This window comes from Salvelinus alpinus, chromosome 8, assembly GCF_045679555.1.
Source record: "Salvelinus alpinus chromosome 8, SLU_Salpinus.1, whole genome shotgun sequence".
Taxonomy (NCBI): Eukaryota; Metazoa; Chordata; class Actinopteri; order Salmoniformes; family Salmonidae; genus Salvelinus; species Salvelinus alpinus.
This window is the reverse complement of record NC_092093.1, coordinates 42319833-42344289: the sequence shown is the minus strand read 5'-3', so window position 1 is coordinate 42344289 and position 24457 is coordinate 42319833. Positions and strand designations below refer to the sequence as shown.

Sequence of the window (24457 nt, the reverse complement as noted above, 5' to 3'; positions counted from 1 at the left end):
TCAAAAGTATCTGTAAACTGATTTACAATATTTTTGATAAAATCATTTTTTTTTGCCATCAGATTACATTTAAATGTAATCAGTTCTCCCCAACCTTGTGTGTGTGTATACGGGCATGTGTGTGTAAGAGAGCTGATTTAATGTGCCCCATTAGGGAAGTTGTTATCTTGATTACCTCTCCTTCCTACCGCTGTTACCCACATTGTATTTCAGAGCTCCGGTAAGGAATGACATCGCTGGCACACAGTCACACAGACAGTCTCCCTCTCTCTCTCTTTCACACACGCGCTGGCCTCTCTCTTGCACAGGCTCATGATCTCTCTCTCTCTTTCTCACTCTCTCTCCCTTCAGGACACCACTGGCACTTTGGGAAAATCTGCTTTTCATATAATAATTCAGGATCGGATGTTGATCAGGATTCAGTGTTTGAAATGGGATAAGCAGAGTGTGTGTGTGTTTGTGTGTGACCGTGTATATATTTTCTCTTAAATGTATCACTTCCAGTTGCCAGCAGTAGTTGAACTCATTGATACGGGAAATTGCTCACACCCACACACCATCGCCCACACACTACCAATGAGACCAATCTACGGACTCCCCAGAGGTGTGAATGATGCAATATCACTCCGTATGGAAACTGAAACAGAGTATTACACATGGGTAAATGATTCAGTTAGTTTCCTCCAACAGTCCAGTAAATTGCTACAGGGTATGGATTTAGTTCTGTCCCCACTTTCCCCTCAACCCCTCTCTCATCACATTTTCATTATATTTTACATGCTGACATTTTTGCATATTTTCACTGTTTAATGTATTTTCATACTACAGTATATTAAATATATATTGGGTGGTTTAAATTATGTTGAATTTCATATTTCATTGGACATATTTCATTACTAAGCTAACATATGGAAATGTTTTAAGATGGTCATACAATGGATCATTTAGCTATTTGATATTGAATTTTAGGACCCTCCAAAATATATTTAGGAATCTCCTAAATATATATATTTTTAATTATTTGATAAAATATAAAATTTGGCCTTTACAACTATAGCCCATAGAAACGCATTGAATAACACATTTAGAAATGGCAAAAGACAGTAACAAAATAAATCATAAGGATTTAAAGTGTCTGTCCTATATCTAGGAGCTGTATGAAAGCTCAGGAAATATATATACTGTATATATATACAGTACTTGTCAAACGTTTGGACAGACCTACTCACTCAAGGGATTTTCTTTATTTTTTATATTTTCTACATTGTAGAATAATAGTGAATACATCAAAACTATGAAATAACACATATGGAATCATGTAGAAACCAAAAAAAAGTGTTAAACAAATGAAAATATATTATATATTTGAGATTCTTCAAAGTAGCCACCCTTTGCCTTGATGACAGCTTTGCACACTCTTGGCATTCTCTACACCAGCTTCATGAGATAGTCACCTGGAATTCTACAATGTAGAAAATAGTAAAAACAAAGAAAAACCCTGGAATGAGTAGGTGTTCGAACTTTTGACTGGAACTGTGTGTATGTATATATATTATAATATCGTCTTTGTATTTCAATCATTGTAATGTGGTTAACCTTAAAAACCGAAATGAAAATAAATCAAATCAAAAAGATACAATTCAACAAGAGAGCGTCTTAGATCATGGAAAAACTTGCTTGACCACTGCGCTTGAATCATTCCCACGGTGAAGGGTTAGGCCCACTAAGCTATGAAACCAAATACTATTGAATCATTCCCATGGTGAATGACTATGCCCACTACGCTATGAAACCCCACACTAGTGAATCATTCCTATGGTGAATGACTAGCTACGCTATGAAACCACACACTAGTGAATCAATCCCACAGTGAATGACTAGGCCCACTACGCTATGAAACCACACATTATTGAATCATTCCCACGGTGAATGACTAGGCCCACAACACTATGAAACCACACACTATTGAATCATTCCATGGTTATTGACTAGGCCCACTACACTATGAAACCACACACTATTGAATAATTTCCATGGTTATTGACTAGGCCCACTACACTATGAAACCACACATTATTGAATCATTCCCACGGTGAATGACTAGGCCCACAACACTATGAAACCACACACTATTGAATAATTTCCATGGTTATTGATTAGGCCCACTACACTATGAAACCACACACTATTGAATAATTTCCATGGTTATTGACTAGGCCCACTACACTATGAAACCACACACTATTGAATAATTTCCATGGTTATTGACTAGGCCCACTACACTATGAAACCACACACTATTGAATAATTTCCATGGTTATTGATTAGGCCCACTACACTATGAAACCACACACTATTGAATAATTTCCATGGTAATTGATTAGGCCCACTACACTATGAAACCACACACTATTGAATAATTTCCATGGTTATTGACTAGGCCCACTACACTATGAAACCACACACTATTGAATAATTTCCATGGTTATTGACTAGGCCCACTACACTATGAAACCACACACTATTGAATAATTTCCATGGTTATTGACTAGGCCCACTACACTATGAAACCACACACTATTGAATAATTTCCATGGTTATTGACTAGGCCCAAAATGTTAGGAAACCACACACTATTGAATCATTCCAATGGTGAATGACTAGGCCCACTACACTGTGAAACCACACACTATTGAATCATTCCCATGGTGAATGACTGGGCCCACTACACTATGAAACCACATACTATTGAATCATTCCAATGGTGAATGGTTAGGCCCAATACACTATGACACCACACACTATTGAATCATTCCCATGGTGAATGACTAGCTACGCTATGAAAACACACACTAGTGAATCAATCCCACAGTGAATGACTAGGCCCACTACGCTATGAAACAACACATTATTGAATCATTCCCACGGTGAATGACTAGGCCCACAACACTATGAAACCACACACTATTGAATAATTCCTATGGTGAATGACTGCTATGCTATGATTCAAGTAAAAGTGAAAGTAACCCTGTAAAATACTACTTGAATAAAACTTTTAAAGTATTTGGTTTTAAATATACTTAATATCAAAAGTAAAAGTATAAATCAGACAGCACAGTTGTATTTTATTTTTATTTACGGATAGCCAGGGGCACTCCAACACTCAGACACATTTACAAACGAAGCATTTGTGTTTAGTGAGCCCGCCAGATCAGAGGCAGTACACAGCAAATTAGCCATGTTGATTTTTTAGTGTAACATTTCTACTGTTGATTCAGAAGTTAAATTCACTCTGTAAGAAACAGTCTCATCAAAACTATGCCCATCATGATCATATTTCCCAGCGTGCTCTACTGCAGGTAGATTTTTTTTAAGGATTGGTTTCTAATATCTGTGTTTTTGCATTGATTAATCTTATACTATACAAACATAATTAACATAAATTTTTCTAAACTTATCCAATCAGTTAGATTTATTGCACCCGTTAATGAAATGGTTGTTCCAGTTTAAATGGTTTAGGTAGTCTTCTTATCAACCCAGTCAGTAATTCTGATTACGGGTTGCAGGTGAATAAAAATACCAACTGTCCTAACTCTGGCTGGAATCCAATTGGAAGTACACATCAGTTTGCAAGCCAGCACAATGTGACTTGCAGGCTGTTAGGGTAAAACTAGCCCATGAAAGTAAACCCTTATACTATTTGTTTTGTATTGTCATAGCGTTTAATGATGACATTCACCTAGGTACTCACGTGGTGAAAGGCACGAATTCAATATCTATGTCTCTGTCACTAACAAATACAGTCATGGGTGGTAACTACCATTCACTCGAAAAGAAAAGGCACCCTGGGAAATATACAAATGCAGCATTACAGCATATGATGTTAAAAGAACAATCAAATATTATTTACTGTAACACTACAAGTTAATTTCTTACACTGAGAAAGTGTAACAGTGTCAGCTCTAAGCAGTGAGTCGAGTTGACTCTAAATCAAGTTATGTTTTACACTGTATGTGTTGCGGATTACTCTACAGCAGAGCTATGCAAACACCAGAGTCAAGTTCATTTGAACACTTTAAGAGTTGAATGGGTAACACTGCAACAGAGTTAAATCTTTAACACATTCAAATGTGTTATTTTAACACCAGTTCAGTGGAACTCATATGCTCACTGAAAATAGTGTACATTTAACACTTTCAGACTTAAATGTACACCATTGATTTCGCTGTGTAGGAATGACCAGGGATGTTCTCTTGATAAATACGCAAACGGACCATTTTCCTGTCCTGCTAAGCATTCAAAATGTAACAAGTATTTTTGTGTGTCAGGGAAAATGTATGGAGTAAAAAGTACATTATTTTCTTTAGGAATGTAGTAAAATAAATTTGTCAAAATTGTAAATAGTAAAATACAGATTACTTAAGTAGTACTTTAAAGTATATTTACTTAAGTACTTTACACCACTGACAAAACATTAGGAACACCTGTTCTTTCCATTACATAGACTGACCAGGGGTTCGTTCGTAAATTCACTCTGGCTCTCTATCCGATTTCAGAGCACTCTCGTCTGTGCACTACATCAGTTGAATATGACCGGTGTCAATAAACGTAGCAAAAAAAAAACTTTATTAAATTGTTGCCAGTAGTACAGTTACAGTCACCTATGCTCATGATAACATGAAAACAGCATAATAACCAGCTCTGCTAGGGAGACTAAAATGGTCAGAGTGTGTTGTAAACTAATTTGTGTCTGGAAGCAGCTAGCAAGCTAGCCAACTTTTGCCAGTTAGCTTGGGTGCTTGACTGCCGTCGTGAGGTCAGAATGCTCAGATCAACCCTACTCATAGGCTAGAGCATCCAGTGTGAGCTCTGAATTTATGAACAGACAACCTGACAACACTCTGAATTTATGAACGCCCAGAGCACACTCTGGCACTCCAGAGTGAATTTATGAACAAACCCCAGGTGTTGTTCATAAAAAAGTTGAAAGCTATCCCTTGAAAGCTATCCCATAAAAAAGTTGAAAGCCAGTGAAAATGCAGGGCGCCAAATTCAAAACAACAGAAATCTCATAATTAAAATTCCTCAGACATACATGTGTCTTATACCATTTTAAAGGTAATCTTGTTGTTAATCCCACCAAAGTGTCCGATTTCAAATATGCTTTTCAGCGAAAGCACTACAAACGATAATGTTAGGTCACACCAAACCACAATAAGCACAGCCATTTTTCCAGCCAAAGATAGGAGTCACAAAAAGCACAAATAGAGATAAAATTATTCACTAACCTTTGATGATCTTCATCAGATGACACTTATAGGACTTCATGTTACACAATACATGTATGTTTTGTTTGATAAAGTTCATATTTATATCAAAAAATCTGAGTTTACATTGGCGCGTTACATTCACTAGTTCCAAAAACATCCAGTGATTTTGCATAGCCACATCGTTTCAACAGAAATACTCATCATAAATGTAGATGATAATTCAAGTTATACACATGGAATTATAGATATACCTCTCCTTAATGCAACCGCTGTGTCAGATTTCAAAATAACTTTACGGAAAAAGCAAACCATGCAATAATCTGAGACGGCGCTCAGAACAATAGTCAAATTAGCCGCCATGTTGGAGTCAACAGAAACCAGAAATTACATGATAAATAGTCCCTTACCTTTGATGATCTTCATCAGAATGCACTCCCAGGAATCCCAGGTCCACAATAAATGCTTGATTTGTTCGATAATGTCCGTTATTTATGTCCAATTAGCTACTTTGGTTAGCGCGTTTGGTAAACAATTCCAAAGTCACGAAGCGCGTTCACTAAAACCTGACGAAATGTCCAAAAGTTCCATAACAGTCAGTAGAAACATGTCAAACGATGTATTGAATCAATCTGTAGAATGTTGTTAACATACATCTTGAATAACGTTCCAACCGGAGAATTACATTGACTTCAGATGAGCGATGGAACAGAGCTCCCTCTCATGTGAACGCGCATGGTCAAAGAATGGTCACCTCATGGCAGTGGTGACTAATTCTCCTCTCATTCGGCCCCCCTTCACAGTAGAGTCATCAGACAAAGTTCTACAGACTGTTGACATCTAGTGGAAGCCGTAGGAAGTGAATACTCATTCATATCTCACTGTGATTTCAATGGGATCTTGGTTGAAACTCGACCAGCCTCAGAATTTCCACTTCCTGTTTGGATTTTTTCTCAGGTTTTTGCCTGCCGTATGAGTTCTGTTATACTCACAGACATAATTCAAACAGTTTTAGAAACTTCAGAGTGTTTTCTATCCAATACTAATAATAATATGCATATATTAGCAACTATGACTGAGGAGCTGTAACGGGTTTCGTCCTCTTCGTCTGAGAAGGAGTAGCAAGGATCGGACCAGCGTGGTAAGTGTCCATAATGATATATTTAATAAATCAAACAGAACACTGAACGAAATAACAAAAGTACAAAACAAACAACCCGAAACAGTCCCGTATGGTGAAAACACTAACACAGGATACAATCACTCCCAAAACACAATGAAAAACAGGCTACCTAAATATGGCTCCCAATCAGAGACAACGACTGACACCTGCCTCTGATTGGGAACCATACTAGGCCAAACACATAGAAATATAATCATAGAACAAAACATAGAAAAACAACATAGAATGCCCACCCCATCTCACGCCCTGACCAAACTAAAATAAAGACATAAAAAAGGAACTAAGATCAGAACGTGACAGGAGCAGGCCGTTTACTCTGGGCACCTCTGTGCACCTTTCATCCAAGCTACTCAATACTGCCCCTGCAGCCATAAGAAGTTAAATCCACTTAAATGAGTGTAGATGAAGGAGAGGATACAGGTTAAAGAAGGATTTTTAAGTATTGAACTGAGACATGGATTGTGTATGTGTGCCATTCATAGGGTGAATGGGCAAGACAAAATATTTAAGTGCCTTTGAATGGGGTATGGTAGGAAGCAGTGGTGCAAACTACTTAAGTAAAAATACTTTGTAGTACTATACTATTTATATTTTTTGACAACTTACTTTTACTTCACTACATTCCTAAAGAAATTATGTACTTTTTACTCCATACATTTTCCCTGACATCCCAAAGTACATGTTACAGGAAAATGGTCCATTCATGCACTTATCAAGAGAACATCCATGGTCATCTCTACTGTCTCTGAACTGGTGGACTCACTAAACACACATGCTTCGTTTGTAAATTATGTCTGAGTGTTGGAGTGTGCCCTTGGCTATCCATAAATTACAACAACAAGAAAATGGAGATGTCTAGTTTGCTTAATATAAGGAATTGTAAATGATCCATACTCTTACTTTTGACACCCTGTAGCGGTTTTCGTCGTCTGAAGAAGAGGAATCGGACCAAAGCGCAGCGTGGTAAGTGTTCATGCTTTTTATTGAAAACTGAACACTGTAACAAAATAACAAAGAGAATAACCAAAACAGTCCTGTAAAGTGCAAAACACTAAACAGAAAATAACTACCCACAAAAACCATGTGGGAAAAAGCTACCTAAGTATGGTTCCCAATCAGAGACAACGATAGACAGCTGTCCCTGATTGAGACCCATACCCGGTCAAAACAAAGAAATACAAAAACATAGAAAAAAGAACATGGAATGCCCACCCAAATCACACCCTGACCAAACCAAAATAGAGACATAAAAAGCTCTCTACGGTCAGGGCGTGACAGTACCCCCTCCCCAAAGGTGCGGTCTCCGGCCGCAAAACCTGAACCTGAAGGGTCTGGGTGGGCATTTCTCCGCGGTGGCGGCTCTGGTGAGGGACGTAGACCCCGCTCCACCTCGGCCCACTTAGGCTTTTTATTGAAAACTGAATACTGTAACAAAATAACAAAGAGAATAACCAAAACAGTCCTGTAAGGTTCAAAACACTAAACAGAAAATAACCACCCACAAAAACCATGTGGGAAAAAGCTACCTAAGTATGGTTCCCAATCAGAGACAACGATAGACAGCTGTCCCTGATTGAGAACCATACCCGGCCAAATCAAAGAAATACAAAAACATAGAAAAAAGAACATAGAATGCCCACCCAAATCACACCCTGACCAAACCAAAATAGAGACATAAAAAGCTTTCTACGGTCAGGGCGTGACACACCCAAGTATATTTTAGCAGTTACATTTATTTTTGATACTTAAGTATATTTAAAACCAAATACTTTTAGACTTTAACTCAAGTAATATTTTACTGGGTGACTTTCACTTTTACTTGAGTCATTTTCAATTAAAGTATCTTTACTTTTACTCAAGTATGATATTTGGATACTTTTGAGTGCACCGGTTTGAGTGTGTCAAGAACTGCAACGCTGCTGTGACAGTTTCCTGTATGTATTAAGAATGGTCCACCACCCAAAGGACATCCAGCCAACTTGACAACTGTGCATTGGTGTCAACATGGGCCTTGTAGAGTCCATGCCCCTGTAACGTTTGTCGTATGGAGGAAGAGAGGAGGACCAAGGCGCAGCGTGAAAAGTATCCATTTTAATAGAATACATTAAACAAACAAACAAAATAACGAGAAACGAGAATAACACGAAACGAAACAGTTCTGTCTGGTGCAGACACACAAAGACTGAAAATAACCACCCACAAAACCCAACACAAAACAGGCTACCTAAATATGGTTCCCAATCAGAGACAACACAAAACACCTGCCTCAGATTGAGAACCATATCAGACCAAACAGAGAAAACCAACACAGAAATAGAAAACATAGATTACCCACCCAACTCACGCCCTGACCATACTAAATAAAACAAAAACAAAGGAAATAAAGGTCAGAACGTGACAGCCCCGACGAATTGAGTCTGTTCTGAGGCGAAAAAAGGGGGTGCAACTCAATATTAGGAAGGTGTTCGTAATGTTTTGTACGCTCAGTCGGGCGGTTGCAGATGGGTTATTAGCAATTACAGGTAGGTGCGGGTCAACAAACAGCTGACCCCTCACACCACTAACACACACACGCAGGTTGTCTGAAGTCGCTGCAGGTTCACTGTCTGTGTTCCTGTGTCATTATCCTCTTTCTTAGGAGGTGGTAGTGAAATTAGTGTTTGAGTTCATGAGTGTTTGAATAAGTGTATCTTTCTTTCCTGAGTGTTTTCTCAGGGGCATAGCACCCAAGGTATTATATCTCTATATTATATCCCTGGATTTGTGTGATATGGAAGATTATAAACTCAGGTCCGGCCCTCCCATTAGGCAAGATTATGCACTTGAATTTGGGGCGGCATTTTGACAATTGGCTGCCGCCCTCCGGCGCCACTGATCAGCTACTTCAGCAGTGTTGCCAACTTATCAGGGTAAGTTGCTAGAGGAAGGTTGATTTGTTGCTAAAAGTTGCTAAATGACGTTGTGATGTCATTGCGTGATAACGTAAAACTGCATCATTACGTACAATACACTATAAAGTTACTCAAATTGACTGGCCATCTCGGCAAAAAATATGATTTGACATTTGTTCAGGTACAGACTCCCATTATTTTCTGTACTTCTGTCTGTACACTTTTGATTGAGAGATGTTGATTGATGTTGTAAGTTCTGTTCAAGATCAAACATTCTTGACCAACTATATTGGTTGGTCGAACACAACACGTACTACTGCTGCTGCAGTCAGCCAACAATGATTTGCAATTTGCTGAAATTGCTGCTGGCCTTCTTCTGACGTCAATCACAATGCACTTTTGCAGCCAGGCACGTGTGTTGTGACTGAGTGTGTTACAGAGAAAATCATTTTTGTGTCATCTAGAGGGAAAATTAATGCATTTTAGCGTTTGAGTCACTTTTCAAAAGTTGCTAAAAGTTATATATTTTTTTAAGTAGCTACATTTGTTGCTAGGTGCTGTTTGAAAAAAAATGTTGCCAGGGTAGTCTGAAAAGTTGCTAAATATAGCAACAAAATTGCTAAATTGGCATCACTGCTTCACCGCCTGCGGAACTCCTGCCACCAGCTCATAGCGTTGCTGCAGTTCCCGCCCCCACCCATTCCCGCTTCTCCCGAAGTTCACTCCAACTATCATTGGTAGCTATGGTGATGTGTGTATTTATATGGGATTATCCAATTGTGAAACATTAATAAAAATGAATCTGCCAATTAAATGATTGTATTTTTTTAAAATGTTTGTGTGTGACGAAGACTATTCTATTAGTGTTTAAGGCAGCAGCCTAACCTAGCCTGTTAACGTTAGCTAGCTACTACTAGTGGATATAATTTTAACTAAAAGTAATCTATAGAGATGTGAAACAATTTGCTATCATGTCTAAGAGACACAAACTATCAGGAAGCGAATATTTTTTTAAAGAATGAGAAAAGAGGCACAATCTCTAAACCAAAGAAATTCGCTGGTGAAATGTATCAGTGTGCAGCAATGTCCATCAGACCGTGTGGAGAATGACAAGCCTACGAGAACGACGAGCCCCTGTTCAAATAGGGCAAATCGGAGGAGTCCGAGCCATGCACTTCCACCGATAATGACAGCTCCCTGGCTGGACAAGAACAGGTGGTCACACCAGGCCTAGCCACACCTCCAAACAATGCCGACGAAGACCCTACTATCTTGGACCCAGACTCAGATTCGTCGCCCGATGACAGTGGTGATGCTGTTGCTAAATCCGACTCCCAGACAAAAAACATTAAAGATCCCAGTGAGTGGCCAAAATAAATGAATGGATCTTTACAGGATATGTTAGTGCAGGCAGGGCCACATCAGGATAAGGAGGGGCATTTCCCAAGAGATGAGGGGCAACGAAAGTTTTCGGTGGCCCACTACTATAGGAGGATGGCGAGCGCGGAGAGAATGGAGAGACCAAGGCTTACCTATTCCAAGCAAAACGATGCAGCCTTTTGTTTTTGCTGCAAACTTTTTTCACACTAGTGTAAATCTGCTGGTCAGGGATGGAACCAAGGACTGGAAGAATCAGGACCATGGACAGCTACCGAGAGATTACATCGCTGAATGCAATGCAGCACCACAGCAGAGGAAAGCGGCCTCTCTAGGTGGAGACGAAATAAATCAATTCTGAAACTGATGTTGGACAATAACATTCGATATGTAAATAAACTAAATTCATTAAGGCTGGATCATTGACATAAAGGTTATTTTACACTGCTCCAGCGAAACGAGGCCCGCCATGAATTTATGAAAGCAGTTGTTTCCAAAGCTCAAATGATCTTACTCTGTTTTACAGTTCTACAGTAATATAAAATATATGTTAAATATGTTATATAAAAGTGTTATTTTTATTGTAATTGTAACAATTATGGGGTCGTGCCATGTGTGATAACAGGTGGGATATTATTAATAAAAAACTTAGTTTTCCAACTGTAGGTTGCATAGTGATAGCAACAATGAAACTCTCCGATGCAGGGGTTAAGTGCACCAAAAATGTTTATGGGCATGAACATAGAATGACATAGATAATTGGAGCTTATTTCTTCATCTTCCAAACAATAAGTGTTCAGCCTACCTGTTTGACAGACACAATTATCCTATCCATAGATGTCGGTATAGCCAAATACTCCAAAACTGTCGCATGTACTGATTAAATACCTCCGTGTCTGGGAAGGGCTTGGTGTGTTTGACTAAAACCAGGGCTCGAATTGAGTGGGGGTATCACATACCCTTTGTTAAAGAAAAAGGCAAAAAGGATATCTATTGTTTGCTTTATTTTTTTTAAATAAATACATAAAACGTATCCAGATTATAGCAAGCGTTCTATAACAATGCTTCACTCGGTGATGCCTTATGGTAGAAACAAGCTCTAAAATGCCCGCGAAAGACGTGACTCGGATGCATATGGAGACAATCTGAAGCTAAACCGTAGCCTATAATATTCGAGGAGATTAAAAAAAAAATACTTTGCTATTCTGTCCCTATTAATCGAGCTTTTCTCTTTTTGAAAAGAGAATGAAATAAAAAAAATAGACTTAGCTATTCTGTCCCTATTAATTGAGCTTTTCTCTTTCTGAAAATGGAATATGTTTGTTTAAACCCAGGCAGCTTTTAGGGAAGAACTTCTGTTGTTGGGTTATACAACATTTGTAGCCAGTAGCCAGCATTTGAAGCTTACAGTTTTCTGCGTCAGTAGAGCCTCTGTCTGGGTGGAAAGGTAACTTTTGAAAGTGCCATGCTTAGATTCATAAGGATGTCTAAGATGTAATTATTTTTGTCTGGCCTAGTGCGGCAGAACGTCCAGAACCGGCCCTGTATAAATCAGGATAGCCACTACATGAAAAGGTGTAACGTCTCAACGTCAATGTGACAATAGGGAGTTTAAACAATACTTACTTTACCGAGTAGTGTACTGCCTCTTTAAAAACTGCAGTGACGTCAAATATTTTTGACGGGAGCCAGCCTGGAGGACGAGTACTGGTAGGTAACGGATCCACAAAAGGAGGAGGATGACAATAATAATGTCCCCGGCTGGTTCCCGCGGCGCCCAAGTCTCCGTATCATGATAAACACTGGGCCTGTCGCCCATATGATGCCCGTGGCGGCTCGGAGTGGGTCCTGGATTGCGTGGTGCCAGGCTATCCTTTTTGGTGTGTCGGGGCTGGTGATACTGGCTGAAAGAACCGCGCGTAAGTGGATACCAAACGCTACAGTAGCCTAGCCACTGTATTCTGCAAATAAACATTCACAGCATGTTCAATCATGCCTTGGACTGCGTTAGTGACCTTCAATTAGTTATATGCAATGGTATAGTTCTGGTTTTTCCGGGGAAATGTGTTATTATGGACTTCATGGAATGCGTATTTAGTTAGCTAACGGTACACGTCTAGTACAGTTCAGCATCACTTGGCTAACATTAGCCTAGTAACGTTAGCCACATTAGCTAGCTAGCTACTGTATGTGCATACGTTAATGTGAATGTGGCCCGGTAACATTGCACGAATTACCACCGACCTTTCTGTTTCATTCTCTATAAGTGTATAGCCAGTGGTCTTTCTAAGTTGAAGGCTAGCCTTTATTTCTACCGAGATGTTTTTAGTTTTTTTATGCATATCACACGCGGGTCAGTCGAAGGGCACGGAGAGACTAGGTCTCCTCCGCGCCGTGCATCCTTGTGTAGAGGAGTAAGCAGATCAATGACAAGGTCGTCACTAGTTACCACAGCCACAAAGTCATACACCCCTCCCATTTCTACAATTGCTCTTCCAAAAATGTAATTTTAACCCTGACCTTGACCCTAACCTAATCGCACTGCTAAACTTAATCCTAACCTTAACCTTAGACCAAAAAGCATATTTTTGTTTTCGTACATTTTTACGATAGACAATTTTGACTTTGTGGCTTTGGAAACCCAATGGACAAGTAGCACAAGTCAGAGAGCCCCAGCGAAGGCAACTGACTGCGCGCGAAGCAACTTTGGCCTCCATACAGATGGCTTTCACCGGATAGAACTACTGTGCCTTCAATATGTAACACATATAGGGGAATTTAATATCTTATGCTCGTCTATAACTGTTCTGTACTTTGTCATGTATTTGTACGTTTTATGTTGACCCCAGGAAGAGGAGCTGCTGCATGTGCAGTAGCTAATGTGGATCCAAATAAACTAAGCCTGAGAGCCTCTCTAGGGCCCCACCAACAGAGACAGTCAGTCCTGATGGATAAGACAGAAATAATCAATATCTAGCCATCAAGAGCTCTTCTCTCCCCTTGCCAAGTTTGTGGTCAAGAGGCATACACATAAATAGCATTTCATTAATAATGATCAATACATTTGATATGGCTTTGACGTGACTGTTTTTATTGTGAAATAAAGGCGAGGGGATTGTTTCCAAATATATATATCATTCATTCATTCATTTATCCAGCCATCCACTCACCTCACTCACTCACTTGTTCATTTATGTAGCTGACATTGTGTGCAATGGAATGTAGCACTGTTCACTCCCACCATAGACTGTACAGAATGTAGCCAAAAGAAAGTCTAAGTGACACCTTCACATATGAAACAATTGTTTTAGAACGTGAGGCGCCATAGAATGTAACCAATATACTCTGTATGTAGGTAAATAGACCTTGATACACTATTACATTGATATACATGTATAATAAACCTATTTCTTCCCTCTGTGTGTGTGATCTATAAAGTGATCTATTGTGTAGGATTCTACCTATGGAATGAAGAAAGGCAGTGGGCGGGGATGACCCTCGCCTTCCTGTTGCCGGGGATACTGGTCCAGGTGTTGAGTCTCAGGTGGTACCGTGACGACGGGGAAGACCACTATTGGTTCCTGACCCTCACGCATGTGTTGCAACTGGGCATCTTCCAAAGGTGAGCCCACCTGAACAGTCGCTACACCTAGGTATGTTCAATAGGGACGAAATGCAAGAAAACAGATTGAAATGTGGAGGTACTAGCTGAACTTGACCAATTAGAAATGTCCGCTTTTGTTTTCTGTTGCAAAATTCTTTTGAACGTTTTGTTACAGTGTGCCTTAAAAAAACAGGACCCTGACAACAGAACGATCTGCCTCAGAATTATAAATTGACGGAGAAGTTGCTTTCAGCTCAGAATAATTCAAAGTAACAATCATTTTGAAACCAGCCACTGATTTACTTAGTTGGATAAATAAGATCTCCTGTCCTATCTGCCCTCTAGTACTATACCGTAAGTGATGGGCATTAGAGTTTACCTAGAGAGGTTTACGTCATTAAACCTAAAAATTTAGCATTTTATGTGTAGATCATCTTTAGAATTCTACATATCTAAATTTCAGACACACAATCCCACCAACACACATCATCATCCACATCCACCATACATAAACAACTACCTTCTAGCCCTGCCCTCATTGCACCAGCTCTGTATTACAGCCATTGCTCTTTGTCTCCCCCCTCTGGCAGGTTGTGGGACTGCATGGTATCCGTATGGGACATGCAGGGTACTGCGGGGGAGCTCGGGGCGGCTGTGATGCAGCAGGCCGATGTGTCCGCCCTCCGCCTGTTGGAGGCCCTGGTCCTCACCCTCCCTCAGACACTGCTGCAGACCTACGTCTTAGCTGTCACTGACGTGGAACTCCACTCCCCAGGTAAGGCACCACTGTACACAGGTGATGCTTAATTTCCTTCATTACAAAGAAACAAACATGTAGCCTAAATCATATCTAATTAATTACTATGTAATAATTACAATTTTACCATATCTTAGTGGGCTGGTATTCATAGTAGGAGTGCTAATCTAAGATCAGGTCCCGTCCATGTGATCTTGTTAATTACGATCCACAAGTTAAAACTGAACCTAAGTCAGTATTCTTACTCTGAGACACTTGATACATACAGCCCTGGTCTCCTAACTGGTATGTTTTTAAGTGCCGCAGAGTAGGAGTGCTGATTTAAGATCAGTTTATCCTTTTATATCACAATTAATAAGATTACATGGACAGTGGGGGAGCTGATGTCACGTTCTGACCATAGTTCTTGTGTGTTGTGCTTGTTTTAGTGTTGGTCAGGACGTGAGCTGGGTGGGCATTCTATGTTGTGTGTCTAGTTTGTCTGTTTCTGTGTTCGGCCTAATATGGTTCTCAATCAGAGGCAGCTGTCAATCGTTGTCCCTGATTGGGAATCATATATAGGTGGCTTGTTTTGTGTTGGGGATTTGTGGGTGGTTGTTTCCTGTCTCTGTGTTTTCTCTGCACCAGATAGGGCTGTATCGGTTTGCCACATTTTGTATTTGTAAGTGTTCACTGTTTATTCGTTTAATTAAACATGCTGAGCACTGGCTACGCTGCGTGTTGGTCCGATCCCTGTTACACCCTCTCTTCTCATGAAGAGAGGGAAGGCTGCCGTTACAGCTGATCCAAGATCGTCACTCTTACTCTGAGAAGCATACGGCCCCAGATCTAGGGTTGAGTCGGATTGGGAGTAATGAAAAAGCTGTCTGTAACACCCGATCAACTGTGGTGACGTACTATTGTAGTTTATACTAGCCCTATCCTGAAGGAATTACTTCCACGTAACATTTTCCCTGCATATGTCTGTGATGATGTAATAATGTTGGTTAAATATATTTTCATATCCTAAAGAGCTGATGACTCCTGAATGTTCATTGAAATCGCAGAAAACTGTACTGTCCATCAGATTGTGCCAGCTCATCTGGGACCATAGACTTATATAATTAGGCTGGGACCCATGTTTAGAAGCCGGTGACAGCCGGTCACTTAGAACATATTGGTTATTATTATACATGCCTATACATTACTATACATTTTCTTAGTAAATACCCTGTCATTTTTGTACCCAAAAATGTCTGTATACCTTAAAACATGTCTTACATTTCTCTCCCCCCCCCACTCCCTTGCCCACCCATCCCCCTCCACAGTAGCGGTGTGCGCAGGCCTGTGCCTGCTGTCACTGTCCTGGGCGCTGGTGCTGTTCAGCCGGGCATGCTGCCTGATCCGTCCGGGCCACCTGGCCATGCCCCCGGCCGCCCTGCTGTGCCAGCTGCTGTGGAGGGCGGGCATGCTGGGCGCCCGCGTGGCAAGCCTCATGTCCTTCGCCCGCTACTTCCACTGGTGGACCTGCGGAGTGGCAGGTGAGAGAGAGAAAGGGAGAGCGAAAGAGAGCGAGAAGGAGGGAGGGAGACAGAGAGAACGAGGGAGGGAGGGTAGAGAATTTTTTAAGAAGGATCATTTTTCTATTTGTTTTTGAATTTTAAGACCCCTTGAAGTATTAAAAAAAAAAAAAAATTTGAAGAAAAAATATTTTTGGCCTTACTGCTATTAGCCCATACAAATGCATTTAATAACATATTCACTACATGGAACAGATAGTCCCCCCCAAAAATCGAATGGAAGTTTGTTCCGAAGTGTCTATCCTATATGAGAGATATAAGAAAGATTAGTCTCCATATACTGTATACTTCCATTCATTTTTTCAACTGGTACTGAGGGTCCTTCAGATGAGTCTTGTGAGGTCCGTGGGCTCCTAGAGCAAAACAACCAACATGTACGTGTTCCTGAGAGTCTCACCTTTCTATAGAGAGGTCATATTAGTGTGTAGCCCAAACTGCTCAGACGCTACAGACAGAAGTTGGCAGATCGGCTGTACCGACTTCAGACGAGACCCAAGACGCTTGTGGGGGTCGTCGAGCAAAACAGACAACACCGTCGTGTTTGTGAGAGTCTCATCTCACAGTAGTTTTGTAGGCCAAACCGTTCGGACGCCGCAGACGATTTTGTGAGCAGATCGATTTTCGGGATGTCTCATGGTTTGACAAACACCGCTCTAGCTCTGTCACCTTTCACCGCAGATGTAGAAGTGTTACAAAGGCGGATGCGGTGGATTGAGACGCAGCCGATGGTTAAAAAAACAGATAGCTCTAGCTTAAACTGACAGACTTGTATAGGGATTGTTGTATAATGCTAATTAGATTTCTGTCCAGGCAAAGGGGGTTATTCCATTCCTCCCACCAGACTCCTGAGACCCCGTCCACACAGGGAGGCCTTTTGCCTTTTGGTAGGCCGTCATTTTAAATAAGAATTTGTTCTTAACTGACTTGCCTAGTTAGTCATGTAGGTGGACACTGGTTGCCAAGGAACACGCATTGAAGGACAACACGTGTTGCGTTAAGAAGACAAATGCCTTTTATTGATTTGACTTAACATATGTATTTATTTCTAATTTAACCTGATGCTTTGTAAATTTGGTATAATGCACGTAGAGGTCAGTTGTAGGTCAAATGAGTTGATTAAATCAGCTGATTATAATTGACCATTTTGATTGGCTGTGCTGTCAGAGGATTGTAAAGGATCTGGAATCTGCATTGATGCGTTATTTACTACATCTGAGTTCCCTGAGTAAACACAACAAAATAACACCGGTCCACTCGCTATCTCTCCTCCCTCTTTCCTCTCTCTGCACACCCTTTAAAATCTCCCAGTTGTTTATGGCCAGGCACCACACTCTAATTGGGATAATAAAAAATATATATCTTAATCATATCAGAATCAACTTTTACCAGTAATCTCAGCTAGCTATCTATTTTTACGCTGACCTCCAGGCTTCCACTGGCTCACGGCGTCCTTCTGGCTGGTCGCCCAGCAACCGGAAATCTGCACCGGACCCTGGCGCTGGCGCCTGTTCAACGTCGCGCTGGGATTGGTCCACATCTTCCTCTTCCTCAACGTCAAAGACGGACCCTCGCGCTTTCGCATGGCCGGCTTCTACGTGGTACGTACGTGCGACAGAGAGAGACACAGAGACTGCAGCACCCGGGCCCTCACCCTACTAGAATCTGGAGTCAAATGTCTACTGTTTGTTGATGATCTGGCGCTTCTGTCCCCAACCGAGGAGGTCCTACAGCAGCACCCAGATCTTCTGCACAGATTCTGTCAGACCTGGGCCCTGACAGTAAATCTCAGTAAGACAAAAATAATGGTGTTCCAAAGAAAGGTCCAGTTGCCAGGACCACAAATACAAATTCCATCTACACACCGTTGCCGTAAAGCACACAAAAAAAACGATACATACCTCGGCTTAAAGATCACCATCACAGGTAACTTCCACAAAGCTGTGAACAATCTGAGAGACGAGGCAAGAAAGGCCTATGCCATCAAAATGAACATAAAATTCAACATACCAATTAGGATCTGGCTAAAAATACTTGAATCGGTTATAGAACCCATTGCCCTTTATGGTTGGGAGTTCTGTGGTCTGCTCACCAACTAAGAATTCACAAAATGGGACAAACACCAAATTGAGACTCTGCATGCAGAACTCTGTGTACAACATAAAAAAACAGATAATGCATGCAGAGCAGAATTAGTCCGATACCCGCTAATTATCAAAATCCAGAAAAGAGACTCAGTGGCAGAATACCTGACCACTGTGACTGACCCGAAATGATGGAAAGCTTTGACTATATACAGACTCAGTGAGCGTAGCCTTGCTATTGAGAGGCAGCTGTAAGCAGACCTGGCTCTCAAGAGAAGACAGGCTATGTGCACACTGCCCACAAAATGAGGTGGAAACTGAGCTGCACTTCCATTTCCCTTTTGTTAATGATCTATTTCACTTGCTTTGGCAATATAAACATATGTTTTCCTTGCCAATAAATCCCTTGGACTTTAATTGGAGAGAGAGAGACTGCAGCACCTGGCCTCACCCTACTAGAATCTGAAGTCAAATGTCTACTGTTTGCTGACGATCTGGTGCTTCTGTCCCCCACCAAGGAGGTCCTACAGCAGCACCTAGATCTTCTGCACAGATTCTGTCAGACCTGGGTCCTGACAGTAAATCTCAGTAAGACACAAATAATGGTGTTCCAAAGAAAGGTCCAGTTGCCAGGAAGAATTCAGTTGCCAGGAAGAAATAATTCAGTAGAGGAGAAATTCGGGTATGCTGCAACTGAATTGCCCTTTGGGGACAATAGGAAAGATCTGTTGAATTTCATTCTATTCATTCAGATTTTTGTGCATGTTCCGATTCAGTTCCGTTTCAATTTCCTGCTTCTAAGTGACGAATAGGAGGACGAGGACTGCCATTCAGGGACAATAAAGATCTATTGAATTTAATTCAGTTCTGTTTGAATCTCCTGCTGCTTGGTGTCATTCGTTGGCTTATGCGTTCACCCCTGTGTCTTTGTGACGAGTTGTATGTTTTGTATTTTTTGGGGGTGCCTATTATTTCACTCATGTTCATATGGGCGCGCACACACAGCTGCAGATGCACACACACACACACCCACGCGCTTTCTGTCCTTGCATTCCATTGTCCCGTCTTAGTCCCGTCATGACTTCTCCTGACCTCCCTCTGACCTCTTCTCCTATAGGCCATGCTACTGGAGAACACCACCCTACTAGTGGCAGCGTCCGACTTCCTCAGTGAGAAATCATGGGATAGCATGACCCTCCCCATCGCTGTGCTGAGCAGCTTCCTGCTTGGCGAGTCACTCTTTGGATTCTCCCCCTGATGTAGCATTTAGTTTTAAGCCCCTGGTTATGTCTGATGCCTGTGCACAGATCAAAGAGGATGTTAAAAACCTATTGTGTGAAAAGAAAACAAGTACTTCTAAAATTCATATTTAGATTTCATTTCGGGCAAATGTTTGATACAAGAGAAACCTAAAATATTACAGATTTAGTCATGTTCATGGCTGTAAGGGATACATTGTCTATCTAAGGCACCACGTCAAGCTTCAGACACAACCAACTGTTCCCCGTAAGGAACTTTCAATCCCATCACCCAACTGCCGTAACCTTTAATGAATACTATAATTTGTTCAGTATTGTACATCACTGTCCATTCAAATACTCTGCATCACACAGAGCGTGTTTCTAAGTCTCCCCCTCTCTTATCTCTCCCTACTCCAGGCGCCACCTCTCTAGTCCTGTACTACCGCTTCCTCCACCCCAAGTCCACCGAGATCGCTACAGGCCATGGCCTCGGCCACCGCAACCACCACATGGGCTCCACCTGCCTGGAGGGCCTAGAGCAGGGCGAGTCTTCCTACTCCCTAGGGGGTGGGGGAGGTGACAAAAGCCTCACCCAGACCGCACCCTCCTCCCTACACAATCACGGCAGCTTCTCCCTCTCTGGCGTGGCCGGCTCCCTCCTGGAGCATCCTGGGAGTTGCGGTCCCAGGCTGGGTAACTCGTGCCTCTGCCGCCACCACCACTGGCTCCTGATTCGCTTGGCACTAAAAACGAGTGACGTAGGAAAGATCAACCGGGCCTATGGCGCCGGTGGCGTGGTGGCCAACTTGGGCGAGGACAATTACTGTTGTAACTCGGAGGCCACGGGTACAGGTGGCGGCAGGACTACCACGGCGTGTGGGGGCCACTACGACGGGGTCTCCGGAGCCTCGGTGTCCGAATCGCAGGGGACGAAGCGGGGCCTAGCACCCCTCTCGGACTGCAAGGAGGAGTTCCAGAGCGCCAGCGATGAGCCCACATCCGCCGAGACGCCTGGCGAGGAGGAGAGCGAGGACAGCCTGGAGGACATGCAGAGCCCACTGGAGTCGCCGATGTCTGACTCCTTAAAGCGCAGCTCGCCCGAGGGCAAATCGGTGTTCGGGGACAGCCCCGAGCCCTACTTCTGCCCCAGCACCACCCTGTCCAGCTCCACACTGTACTTCAGTGCCGACCCCCAGTCCCCCAGCAGCACCAGCAACCCCCGCCTGGACCGGGCCAGCCCCCCCATGGGCATGGCAGGCCTCGGCTCCATCCCCAGCGACCCCGCCCTGCACAGGGACGTCAGGGGACTGCAGATGGGTCAGATGGGGCCTCGCTACACCTCCACACCCAAACTGGACTCTGGGGTGCAGGGGGACGCACCGCCCAGCATCCCTCATCTGAGTGGTCCCAGGAGGCAGCTGATATTGTCGCGCCGAGACGAGGACGATGGATTTTAAGAACAAGGGAGGGAAAAAGAGAGGGAGGAGAAAAAAAGAGATGGTGGAAAGAGATTGAAAAGTCAATGGAGAGGAAGCATAATCAAACACAAGCCCAGCTCAAAGCTAGCTCATTTTGAAGCACAAGTATCTTAAGTAATATACATTTCCTATAAAGCTGTCCGTTACCATTTCTTGCTGATTGTTCCGAGTACCAAGTACTTTCTATTGAGGATTTCCTATTCCGCCGAGTACCGGTACTTTTTATAACAATAACTTTAACCCAGTTCAATCAACGCTACCTCCTAATCAACCAAATATAGTACAATAAACAAATAATACCACATAAAAACATATTTAAATGCTTCTAAAAATAATTCTAGAAGTGGTGACATGATCTCGGCTAAAGTGAAGATACCCGCTGCAATATATCAGCTTAGTATCTTTGTTTTGGTTGGCATTTACAGATACCGTATCGGCCAGATACTGAGTACCATCATCGATAGTATCAGTGCAGCTCTAATTTCTTGTTGTGTTTTTGTTATTCCTTTGAAAAGATACTCACTCCCCATACCCCCAAAATGAACACATTGAACAGGTCAAAGGTTCACTAGGAACCAAACGTAAGCAAACGACCGAAACAGGGAAGGACTAAACTGAACTTGTCCGTTGCAAAATGTTTAGCTACCATTTGCAACGGTGTGCTGTGCACTAATGACTACACCCCAGGTGAACGTATACACTCATTTGCTGACACTGCTTAGGACAGACAAGGCTTCATAGTCAACTTGACAAAACTGTTTGATGGGGAAATCAGACAGTTGTCTCACGTTGATATGACCCATTTTGCCTTTTGCGAAGCTGTTCATATTAACAAACGTATTTATTGAGCTAATTAATGAATATTTTTAAGGTACATTGTTGCAAAGATATAATTTTTTTTAAATTCTTTGTCTTAAAGACATGTTGAACATGTTAACTTGCTAAATGCAGTTTTTCCAATTGAGAAACTCTAAAATATATTGTATTGTACGGTCTCAGGCGAGTGGTTGTGTTTTAAACAGTTTTCACACCTCAAATGTGAAGGTACATGGAAGAATAAGGGATATCCAAGACATATTTTGTGACAATGTTTTGCTGTGCTCATTTTTTCATCTCTCCTATAAGGGATCATTGTATTGTTGATTACATGCTCTATAAAGGACCCAGGGTAAGATACAGTGTCTTCAGAAAGTATTCACACTCCTTCACTTTTTCCACATTGTTGTTACAGCCTGAATTTAAGATTGATTACATTGAGACTTTTTTGGTCACTGGTCTACGCACAGTACCCCATAATGTCAAAGTGGAATTATGTTTTTTAAATGTTTACAAATTATTTAAAAATGAAAAGCAGAAATGTCTTGAGTCAATAAGTGTTCAACCCCTTTGTTTTCTTTCTTTATTTAACCTTTATATTTAACTAGGCAAGTCAGTTAGGAACACATTCTTATTTACAATGACTGCCTACCCAAACCCTTCCCTAACCCGGACGACGCTGGGCTAATTGTGCGCTGCCCTATGGGACTCCCGATCACGGCGTGGTTGTGATACAGCCGGGATCAAACCAGGGTCTGTAGTAACGCCTCTGACTGCTACACCACTCGTTATGGCAAGCTTAAATAAGTTCAGGAGTAAAGACATTTCCTAACAATCATGGACTCACTCTGTGGGCAAAATGTGTGTTTAACATGTTTTTAAATGACTACCTCATCTCTGTACCCCACACATATTATCTGTCAGGTTCCTCAGTCGAGCAGTGTATTTGAATACAGATTCAACCACAAAGACCAGGAAGGTTGTCCAATGACTTGCAAAGAAGGGCACCTATTGGTAGATGGGTTTAAAAAGCAGACATTGAATATCCCTTTGAGCATGGTGAAGTTATTAATTACACTTTGGATGGTGTATCAATACACCCAATCACTACAAAGATACAGGCGTCCTTCCTAACTAAGTTGCCGGTGAGGAAGAAAACCGCTTAGGGATTTCACCATGAGGCCAATGGTGACTTTAAAACCGTTACAGAGTTTAATGGCTGTGATAGGAGAAAACTAAGCCTGGATCAACAACATTGCAGTTACTCCACAATAATAACCTAATTGACAGAGTGAATAAAAAATATTCCAAAACATGCATCATGTTTGCAACAAGGCGTAAAAGTAATACTGCACAAAATGTGGCCAAGCAATTGAACTATGTTTGGGGCAAATCAAATACAACATATAACTGAGTACCACTTTCCACCTTTTCAAGCATAGTGGTGGCTGCATCATGTTATGGGTATACTTGTAATCGTTAAGGACTGGGGGAGTTTTTCAAGGTAAGAAAGAAACAGAATGGAGCTAAGCACAGGCAAAATCCTAGAGGAAAACCTGGTTCAGTCTGCTTTTCACCAGACACTAGGAGATGTATTCACCTTTCAGCAAGACAATAACCTAAAACACAAGGCCAAATATACACTGGAGTTGCTTACCAAGAAGACAGTGAATATCCCTAAGTGGCCGAGTTACAGTTTTGATTTAAATCTGCTTGCAAACGATGTGGATGAAATCAAGGGGTGTGAATACTTTTGGAAGGCACTGTACATAGGCAACACGTACAGAACACTGAAATTATGCTGGTTTTCATACTTTTCCCCCTCTCAGGTGCTTGCCTATTCAACATTTTGTTACATAGGTCAAGGCCACAGTTGATGTAATAACGAACAAGCAATAAAGGTTATATTGGGTGGACTTGATGCAAAAATGTGTTGTAATTATTTCAACTTATATTTAATTCTATGTACACAAATGAATGTATGAATTACATTATACTTTTATATCTACAGTAAGAGCAAATAAGTTATGGTATGCTTGTATGCATTACATAGAAATGCATAGGTAATATGGGGTAACTTTTGTGTCCTTATTTGTCCTATGAAAAGAGGCGGGTGACTTAAACAAGCTCGATCATCGATCTATTTTTACATTCAAATCACTTCAAACATTTTGTTTTTGTTGTAAATAAGAAAATGCTTTGA

The 24457-nt window shown here is 41.5% G+C and overlaps 1 protein-coding gene across 2 annotated transcripts; it reads left to right on the top strand.

Moving 5' to 3' along the window:
* The first annotated feature begins 12384 nt into the window (after window positions 1-12384).
* LOC139583149 (XK-related protein 5-like) lies at window positions 12385-24175 on the top strand. Of its 2 annotated transcripts, none has more exons than XM_071413945.1 (7): window positions 12385-12637; window positions 14157-14340; window positions 14913-15097; window positions 16390-16599; window positions 18067-18236; window positions 19837-19948; window positions 20378-24175. In XM_071413945.1, the coding sequence occupies exons 1-7, from the start codon at window positions 12511-12513 to the stop codon at window positions 21415-21417; spliced, it is 2028 nt and encodes a 675-aa protein (XP_071270046.1). In that variant the 5' UTR covers window positions 12385-12510; the 3' UTR covers window positions 21418-24175. The 2 variants fall into 2 exon arrangements, with proteins under 2 accessions (XP_071270046.1, XP_071270045.1); XM_071413944.1 differs by having other exon boundaries at window positions 12386-12637; window positions 16387-16599.
* The last annotated feature ends 282 nt before the right edge of the window (window positions 24176-24457 follow it).